Genomic DNA, 10,795 nt, shown 5'->3' with positions numbered 1-10,795 from the left:
ACCAATCAGAGCCCGTCGTGTATTTCTGAGGGAAAGGCTTCTTATAACCAGGAAATTATCAGATCGGTTTGCGAGGAGGGACACAGCGGTGCAGAATAAAGGTAAATTATGTGAAAAATAATGTGTGTGCTTTTTTTTTTTTAAATGATTAAGCATTTAATTATCTCTGACTCCAATATAAACAACCTGACTCCATTAAGTGTGTCTGTCCTGTGAAGCAAATGGCACAGATGTGTGTAAAGGCGAGAATTCTCGTCCGATTTTGAATTCTGACTCGTGCGACTGTTTTTCGGGTCGGACCGATTTTCAGCTTTGTCGTGCGTCGTTTGTCGTGCAGTGTACAGGGGGAACGAGAGGAGATTAACCTCTCCCGACCGGCAATCGGATGGTCGGATGAATTTCTGGTAACTGTTATGTCAGAAATTTTGGTCGCTCCTCGTGACTAACTTATATCGCACAGTTGAAGCAGAGCTACGAACCGATCCCCCTAAACGCAGTGTTTTTCGCTCACTGCGCCTGCGCGAAAACAGAAGTTTCATCTGCAAAAAAAAAAAAAAAAAAAAAGGAAGATCTTAGTTCTGTAGTTCAATCTAACTACAAATTACTGTTGCTTACCATCAGTTCGTGTTGAAAAATGGATTAACGATTACCCACATCTTCCAAGCCACCTGCGATACACACTTTGCCTCTTTTATTAATTCTTTTATTAATTTGTTAAACAATTTTTTTGAAATAAAGCTGTTTTTAGTTTTCATTGATTAATTATTGCAGAGCATTTCATGTAAAATTCACCTTATTAAAAAAAAAAATTATATCTTTCATTCATGTGGATAACATGGATAATTTTACATGGTTTAGTGTAAACTTATGTCTGTGTTGTACGTCACACGCATCACACATGACCAGCGTCGGCCAATAGTGAGCCTACGTGTGACGTACAACACAGACGGCGCTACGCTGAAACACTACGCGAACTCACTTGAGGCACAGAGAGAAGGAAATGAATAGTAGCATAAAGTCGTAATTTTTGTTTACTTTTTGCGCACAAAAAGTATTCTCGTCGCTTGATAAATTTAAGATTGAGCCACTGATGTCACATGGACTACTTTGATGATGTCTGTATTGCCTCTCTGGACGTGAACAGTATGCCGTCCATTGACTTTCAATGGAGGAACAGAAAGCTCTCGAACAAAATATAAAATATCTAAGTGTGTTCCGAAGATAAACGAAGGTTTTACGGGCTTGGAACGACATGAGGGTGAGTCATTAATGACATGATTTTCATTTTTGGGTGAACTAACCCTTTAAACTCATTTCACTGGTCTAAGACTAATAGTATCTGTTGGTTACAAATATGTACATTTTTCTGACCATTATTAATATTTATTTTTGAATGTACAATACATCATCATTTGTGTTCCTTTCTGTATTTCTAGATATCTGCCTATATTTTACTTAGCGGTGGGAATCTTTAGACACCTCACGAATCCGATCCGATTCTGAGAGTCACGATCCGATTACTTTTTTCTTCTTAATTAATTAGTTTACCAACTTAAATCTTTTTTTTTTTTTATATAATCACATTTGTAATAATTTCTATTACTTTTTAAAATAATTACAATTGAAACATTTAATTGAAATTAATACATTTAGCTTGAAAGCATTAACCCCCTGAGGTCGACAATCAGGCCGGCGTGATCTGCTCGTTTTTTTTTTATATCAGTGCAAAATACTCTGTTGATTTTGATTTTACATACTTGTGTTGTACATCATTCAAAGCTGTTGAATGTCTTCTTTTATTTGTGTACACTCATAATAAAAACAAAATGTTGTGTTTTTCGTAAAACAAAGAAAATAAACATGATGCGCGTTCTGCCGTCTCTCTCAATGTGAAACTCATTCTGAAACTCGACAGAAAATGACCTGTAACTCAGCGAATGTCACACAGACTTGAAACGCATGTCTATACAACGCTTGGAATCTCTATTTTTAAAGTATGTAAATTATATAAAAAACAAATATTATATTTTTAAGTAATCCATACGAAAGCAGCGGCATGTACAGTTTCTCAAACGCGTCCTAATTAACTATAATGTGACCACACCCACGCGCGCACGAGCGTTTGACATGCAAATGATCCATGCGGAGAAACGCAGACCTGTAAACGCCCTCATCACCTCAAAACAAAGAAGCAGAGACTAACTTACTCTTCTCTGCTTTCATCGAGTTTGGACGAATGTAAGCTGTGCTGTGCTGTGCTGTGCTGTGCTGTTTACCTTGAATTTACCTCAGATTTACCTCAGAAGAACGCGATTTGAAGATGAGACGATTTTTAAGGTAGGCCTAAGACATGTTAAACTGGTCGTGCCAGATTAAAATGTATGTTATGAAATGAGTTTGGAGTAAAAACATGAACTAAGCCTAATGTCGTACATGTGTATATATATAGACAGAAACATGAAATGTGAACTAGAATGGTAGGTAGGCAACCTTTCAGTGCTTGTATACATGTTCGACACGAGGATGTTTTTATATTCTATAATAAAACACAGCATGGTAAAAGTAGGCTAGTATATATATATATATATATATATATATATATATATATATATATATATATATATGTATGTGTGTGTGTGTGTGTGTGTATTCTGTACATTTTAAAAAAGATATTTTAACCTGAAAAATCTAAAATGTATTTCCCAAATTGTGCAGCATAATTTCTCTTGATATCAGCATGTTCACAGCTGTTTTGTTGTTGTTGTTTTTAGAGGAACAAGATGCCACTGAATAAGTCCTGCTGACTTCAACATTCACATAAGTCTCCATACATGAACATGCTAAAGTGAAAAATCAAACAAATTCTTTGTGCAAGGTTGCTCAGAATGATAGGGGCCTGATAGCTCATAATAGGGCCATTAGGGAGTGTCTTTGTCTTTCTCAGGTGAGAAAAGCTTACATATTAATGAGGTGATCCGCCCCTTCGAATAAAGCTTTCTAACACAAAACACGTCTTAGAAATTTTAAATCAATATATTGTCTTATCTGAATGAGCAGTCAGGGTGATTTTCACATAGTTTTGAAGCAAATATTCTAGGCTACGTCATACAATTTTCAAAAGTCTTGTGAATAAATAATCAGTATGGGTTTCATGACCTTATTTCAGTGACAATTGTTTTTTCTTTTTTCACAAACCACGCATAAATGTTATTATCTCAAAACTACAAACTTTTACACACATGCTGCTGATATATTATTGTAGCAGAGTTTGTGCTGAATACAGTGTAATTAGACTTTAGCCATGAAAATGTCACAAGTAACAGAAATAAGCATAAATGTCAGAGCATGTCAGAACACCTCCAGGGCCCAGAAAACAGCTCAGACCCCAGAGGGTTAAAGCAAGTAGTAAATAATAAAGAGGAACAAATAAACATATTACATGCTTTTAGTATTTAAGATTATCTGAACGTTTTCCAGTCAAGATCTGTGAGTGTTTTTTCTTTTTCTCAGCTTTACTGTTGTTTGATTATTACTATGACATCATGGACAGCAGGAGATATTCACTAATGCACTAATGAAGTATAAGATGTGGTTTGTCGGTTTAATCCATTAAGACATAACTGACTGTCTTTACACTAATTTCGCGTCAGAAATAATTTGGAGATGCAAAAACATTTCACCACTACACAGAGTCTCTCACAGCCTCAGCCGCGCCGAGCGCTCTTCACAAAACCCACGTCAGCATTTGAAACTGAAAGCATCCTTCTGTCAGCGATTTTTAATATATAATCCCACTTTATTCCAAAAGACATAAATGATGTCTTCGTAGAGCATTTGTAAGGAAAACACCGGCGGGCGAGACCGTGCACTGCAAGCAAATCGCGATGCATCGGAGTATTTTTTTTAACAAAGAAGCAGAATAATGTTCAGGTTAGTAAAAAAATAAGTTGTGAATTAGCATCAGTTACTTTACAATAGACAGACAAACAGACATAAATGCTTAGATGTGATATTTAGTACAAAAACAAACTCAGTAACTGATACATTTTTGATTTTGTCAGATAAGCCCCTCCCACAGTGGAATTCATCATCAGTGAAGCTCCTCCCACCACAATCACATCATCAGTGAAGCTCCTCCCACTGTAATTCTCCAATAAATGCTGGAATATTCCCATCAGCTACAAGTGAAGACGAGCACAATGCATCAGGAAGAGCTGAAATCTGTAAAGACTGAGTTTATTAAAGAGGACAGTGAGAACATGAGTGATCCAGAACCCTGCAGAATGAAACACACTGAAGATCCTGAAGAACAAAGAGGTTGGTGTTTATTCTTCATTCATTCATGATGCTGAAGAACATTCATGTTAGAGACAGTTAAACTATGAAATGAAATGGTTTCATTTTTGTTTTTCAAAAATGGTCAGTAAAGCGAAGTTTGAGAACTATTCATATTGATTGTCAACATCAGGTCAAACTAAATATTATTATCACTATGGGAAATGGTACAAACTTGTTTGTTTACAACAAATGGTCAGTAAAGGGAGGTTTGAGAAACTGTTATATTGATTGTCAACATCAGGTCCATCTAAATATTTTAGCTGTTTTATTTTACAATTATAACTGGCTCACATTTTTTTGCAACCATGTTACCAAACATTTTGACAGTTCTCAATTTCCGATTAGATTTCTATTCACAGGCTTGCGATTCGATATGGATTGTTTTAGATGTACTGTATACAGTATGTCAGATAAAGTACATGGCAAATCAAGGGAAAAAAAAATCTCTCAAATAATGCTGTAAACTACACTACAGTTTCTGATGAACTAAAATTTCTCATAAATTATAGAAGTTATTCATATTTATTGAGATTATTATTCTTATATTCTCCGGTCAACACTGTACAGTTTGTGTAAAAACTGAGAATGGATTGAGATAATTTTCTTGTCCTCCCATCATGCTGTAGAAAGAGCCCAGATGATGTCACTTTCTGGGTGCCACAGTTTTAAGAAATGCTCTGTTTTTAAGAAAGTACACTAGTAAAAAAATTGTTGAATTAGAACAAGCTAAAGATTGTTCTGACAGCAACGTAATGACATCATATCATTAAAAAAGACACCTGACGAAAAGCATGACGCATTTCTGGATCTTTATAAGGAAACATCCAAGCCACCAAAACAATATAAAAGTTAATTGATACATTAAATGTGCAAAGTTTTTTTTTCTACATGATTGCCAATCATTTAGCGATTTCTAGGATTTGTACAGGCTTTACATTTTTATTTAAAAATTTGTAACGAGCAATTCATTTAATTTTATTTTTGAAGCAGATTTGTCACGTGACAGTATTAATTAAAGTTTCTTAAGTAAACTGCATCAAGCCACTCCTATAATATCAGTCACTACTCAAATGAACTGAGTTGGTTGAACATGGGCTGTTCATTTGAAAATGACTGTAAACCTGTGTGGAGAAGTCTGTGCACGCCATTATTGACACTGCAATGGTTGTTATATTATGTTTTCATAAATTCAAGGTATAGCCAGGGCCGACACAAGTTCGACTGCCGCTCTAGGCAAAACTTTGTTGAAGATTAAAATTGTGTTTTTTTGTGTTATTTTCAGTATTTTTATTTGTGTAATGTATTTTGTGAAGTCAGGGTGTGTCTGTACATGTGTGCTAGGAGAGGCATGGGATGAGACATGGGAATGTACGTCTATTCTAAACATAGTCAACGTGTTTCTACCTCGTAAGGAAATCTCTACCTAGAGGTCCTTTGTTAGGAGTATAACATCCAAATTGAGTGTGTCGCCCGTTATATTATTAGATTAGATTAGATTAGATTCAACTTTATTGTCATTACACAAGTACAGGTACAAGGCAACGAAATGCAGTTTAGGTCTAACCAGAAGTGCAATAGCAGCAAGTGCAGGATATACAGTGGTTCCATAAGTGCAGAACATGGATATGTACTGAATAAATATAGAGTTGAATACTATTATAAACAAAAATTTACAGATAGATTGTCCTATGAATATAATATACAGATAACTATTACTGTGAACAGAGTTTACAGCTAGATATGTACTGAATATAATAATATACAGATGGCTATTACTATAAACAGAATGTTTACAGATAGATATGTACTGAATATAATATACAGATGGCTGTTACTATAAACAGAATGTTTACAGATAGATATGTACTGAATATAATAATATACAGATGGCTATTACTATAAACAGAATGTTTACAGATAGATATGTTCTGAATATAATATACAGATGGCTGTTACTATAAACAGAATTTTACAGATAGATATGTACTATGAATATATATACAGATGGCTGTTACTATAAACAGAATGTGAGCATAATATACAGATGGCTATTACTATAAACAGAATTTAACAAATAGATATATGTATAAGTTAGGCTAATGAGCAGTATAACAATGGATTTAAAGTAGTGCAAATAAAGTTTGGACAGAAGCTATCCGAGTGAAAGTGCAGTGGAAAGTAATTGCATATTACAGTTAAGGTACAATATTGCAATGTATATATAACAGTCTGTACTGTAATAAACAGTCGGCAGTGCAATTGAGCATATTCCAGTCAAGGTAGTAGTGCAAGATGCATATGTAAACAGTTGTTACTGTAATACATATTATATACATTATATTTAATTTGAGGTGTTATTTTTAACATTTAATAATACCAGCTGACAGTGCTCTCTGATTACAGTATTAGGTGAGTTTCTTGAGGAAAATTAACATTCTGTACCCAATATTTATCCAAATGATAAATCATTGGAATCAAATCAGAAAGATGAGTCCGGCCCTTAATAATTTTTTTTAATTGGAATATCAATGTACCTCATTTATCATGAAAAGTTTCAGGGACGTATAATTGATTTATAAAAATGCATAAAAGTGAAGTTGAAGTTGAAATATTTTATAGCAGTTGCTTTCTGCTATTACACCAGATCTCACCTTTATGTCCTTTCACTTTATATTTCTCTCTTTGAATTATTATGTACTAAAAATACATTTTAAAATAAAAATATTTTCCTTTCTTCACATTTCATTTCAGACCTGATGGAAGTGAAGGAGGAGAGTGAAGAACTGAGTGAAGAACTGAGTGAAGAACTGAGTGAAGTGAAGGAGAAGAGTGAAGAACTGAGTGAAGTGAAGGAGGAGAGTGAAGAACTGAGTGAAGTGAAGGAGGAGAGTGAAGAACTGAGTGAGGTGAAGGAGGAGAGTGAAGAACTGAGTGAGGTGAAGGAGGAACATCATGTCAAACCTGGAGAAAAACCTTTGAGTCGCTCAAAGACTAAAAATACATTTTTAAAGAAAAGAAGAGCCAAGAAATCTTTCACCTGCACTCAGTGTGGAAAGAGTTTCACACGCAAAGATGGTCTTGAGCTTCACATGAGGATGCACACTGGAGAGAAGCCGTTCACATGTGATCAGTGTGGGAAAAGCTTCACACAAAAATCACATCTTAAGGAACACATGAAGATCCACACTGGAGAGAAGCCGTATGCGTGCCAACAGTGTGGAAAGAGTTCTTCAACCAAACAAAGTCTTGAGATTCACATGAGAGTTCACACTGGAGAGAAGCCCTATGCGTGCCAACAGTGTGGAAAGAGTTCTTCAACCAAACAAAGTCTTGAGATTCACATGAGAGTTCACACTGGAGAGAAGCCCTATGCGTGCCAACAGTGTGGAAAGAGTTTCTCAACCAAACAAAGTCTTGAGATTCACATGAGAGTTCACACTGGAGAGAAGCCCTATGGGTGCCAACAGTGTGGAAAGAGTTCTTCAACCAAACAAAGTCTTGAGATTCACATGAGAGTTCACACTGGAGATAAGCTGTTCTCGTGTGATCAGTGCGGGAAAAGCTTCAAACTAAAATCAAATCTTAAGGACCACATGAGGATCCACACCGGAGAGAAGCCGTTCACATGTGATCAGTGTGGAAAAACATTTATTGGGTCATCAAGCCTGAAGAGACACCTGACAGTCCATACGAAGGAGAAGCCACATTCATGTTCTGAGTGTGGAAAGAGTTTTTCACTGTGGCAACATTTACATAGACATGAGAAAACTCATACTGGTGTGAGAGAGTACATGTGCTTTGAGTGTGAGAAGACTTTTATTACAGCGAACTGTTTAAAACTGCACCAGAGAATTCACACTGGAGAAAAACCTTATAAGTGTTCACACTGTGACAAGAGATTCAGTCAGTCATCAAATCTGAAAACACATGAGAGGATCCACACTGGAGATAAGCCGCACACGTGTGATCGGTGTGAAAAGAGTTTCTCTATTAAAAGTCAGCTGAAGATACACATGAAGATCCATACAGTGGAGAAACCACATCACCACAGTCTGAAATCACAGTAAGTAGTTCATCATTATGTGCTGTGTCTAGAGGTGGGAGATATATCGTTTAGACGATAATATCCAAATTGTTGTCTGGACGATATGCAAAATTGGGATATCGAATATTTCATAGTTTGTACAATCCGACCCCCCCAAACATGAAAAGAGCTGAAAGAAGTTAAAGAGAAAACAACGAACGCACACTGATAACCTTCTAAACAATTATATGTAGCGATCTTTAATACTGTAGTAGGGCAGGTACTATTCCCGGAAGCAACCTCCGAGCCCATGGTCCCGTGTCGTCAAAAACGCACATTCATACGTAAATTCGAAATAGTGCGCACAGAAGCACATGCTCAAAACAGTTTTTAAAATGATATATGAATTATTTTTATTTTATCGTATGTCATTTTACAAAAGGACATTTTACAAACCTACATTTTGCGCATGTGCTCCTGCACACACTTTTTCAGTCATAACACAGCAATCAGAGGAGGACGCGCTGAAAACTGTAATGCTGTTCTCTTCCTTCATAACTCGTACTGAGAAGGTTTGAGTTGCAGAGGAGTTTGTGACAGTTTCACCTGTTCAACCACATCAAAGTTTTGTAATTAGTAAGTCTGTGCTTTTTCTCTTTTGTTCTTATGTGCTGAAGGGCCGCTGTGCCTTGGTGAAACGGTGTTTGTACGTGAAGAGCTCTTTTCCAAAACGCCATAAACCTAAAAAGCTGCCTCAGCAAAAGTAATGATTATGAATATGTAAAATATTGCAAAAAGACATTTTAATTGTTTATTAATTTCTGTGTCGGCTGCAAAGATGAAGTTGACGATAGGCTATCGCGATCTTCGCAGTAGGCTAGTGAACGCACCGGAGAAATGCACATTTATTAGGCTACATAGTTTTATTTTGGATGGTTTTGTTTAGAACCAGCTTTCTGTAAATATATTTCAATTTTTTTAGGCCTGTGTGAGGCGAGTAGGCTACGGTTCGGTTCATGATGATATCTCCAGTTCAAGCACCTTATGTTGTGATTGCTAGCCTATATTTACTTTTTACCTATGTATTAAATCCAGGAAATTGGTTAATGAAAAATGAATTAAAATTAAGATACAATTAATACAAAACGAAATTCGTTTTAAAGAAAGGATTTGTGCTTTCTGTTTTGAGGTCTCTGAAAGCGGCACTAAAAGACTTTCAAACATTCACAGAGCACTCGCATCCATAATGGGGAACTGTCACGTAATATTGTTTTTTCCTCATAAATGCAAACACGAAAAATAAAAGACAAAAGACTTTTTTAAAAAGACCAACCATAAATATTTGGAAAAAAAATATGGATTTATAGCGTTTTAGGGAAAAAATGGATTTATAGTGTTTTGAAAATATTTTTTTTTTACTTTGAATTTATCATCAACAATATTGTTGTTTGATTTAATAATCACTGTTGCAAGAGGTGCCTAGTTCCGTTTTCTTTTCTTTTTTTTGTAAGTGAAAAAAGAAAGGGGCTACCTCAGATTCTGTTTAGTTAGCTCCTTTGTTGTTGTTTTTTCTATAGCCTACAAAAATAAGGTCAAATGCAGCAAGTCAAAAGACCAGCTGGACCTTCTTTGCCAGTTTGCACACATTTCTTTGAAGGATGGCAAAAATATCGTCTGAATATCGATATCGAGATATTGGAAAAAAATATCGAGATATTCATTTTTGTCAATATCTCCCACCCCTAGCTGTGTCCCAATTCAGAGGCTGCATCCTCCAAAGGCTGCATTTGAAGGCCGATTCCTTCACAGCGGTGCGACGAAGGAATTGGGCTACTTTTAAGTTGTTGTTGCCACAGTAAAAGAAAAAAAATTGCGGGTTGATTTACACCCCTGTAAGTATGATTTCGGCACTCCAACACCCCTAAAACATCCCTCAGACGCACAAATCCAGTGGAGAATTCAGCCGCCCGATGTAAAAGAGCCGATGGGTTTTTTGAGCGACTTCTGTTGTACAGACCTGGCAACCCTTCTACCGTCCTTTTTTCCCCAGGCCACGAAGGACAGAACGAGGAACAGCAGCGGCCGAAAGGAACGAGACCGAGAGGAGGAGCTGATGGAGCTAGATCGGGAGGACTTGAAGTTTCAGAGAGAGACAGAGGAGATCACAGGAGAACAGGGAGAGAATGAACGGATTGTTCTCTCTTCTTTACAGATTAAATAAACTTTTGCTTATGTGAATTAAAATTAAGTAAATTTAACAATCGTATACACTATTTTTATGCGAGTTATAGTTTATAAATGAAACAAAATAATTTCTGTGAATTGTTTATTTTTGTATTGCAAGTTATGACTTAAATTGAATAAATGATTCTGTCATTTTCATGTCAATGAATTTGTACATCTGATACAAAATAAATTGTTCTAAACATTTTT

General features: G+C 35.9%; 1 protein-coding gene across 2 annotated transcripts; it reads left to right on the top strand.

The window, feature by feature from the left end:
• Positions 1 to 44: 44 nt before the first annotated feature.
• Positions 45 to 10,791, top strand: LOC311292238 (uncharacterized protein). 2 transcript variants are annotated; one of them, XM_084411847.1, is made up of 5 exons: positions 50 to 2,337; positions 2,772 to 3,930; positions 4,062 to 4,317; positions 7,090 to 8,401; positions 10,413 to 10,791. In XM_084411847.1, exons 3-5 carry the CDS (start codon positions 4,158 to 4,160, stop codon positions 10,474 to 10,476), a joined length of 1,536 nt encoding a protein of 511 aa, XP_084267973.1. In that variant the 5' UTR covers positions 50 to 2,337; positions 2,772 to 3,930; positions 4,062 to 4,157; the 3' UTR covers positions 10,477 to 10,791. The 2 variants fall into 2 exon arrangements, with proteins under 2 accessions (XP_084267974.1, XP_084267973.1); XM_084411848.1 differs by lacking the exon at positions 2,772 to 3,930 and having other exon boundaries at positions 45 to 101.
• The last annotated feature ends 4 nt before the right edge of the window (positions 10,792 to 10,795 follow it).

This window comes from Rutilus rutilus (assembly GCF_951802725.1).
Source record: "Rutilus rutilus genome assembly, chromosome: 1".
Lineage (NCBI taxonomy): Eukaryota > Metazoa > Chordata > Actinopteri > Cypriniformes > Leuciscidae > Rutilus > Rutilus rutilus.
The sequence above is the reverse complement of the archived record's forward strand: the minus strand, read 5'-3'. Positions and strand labels throughout refer to the sequence as shown.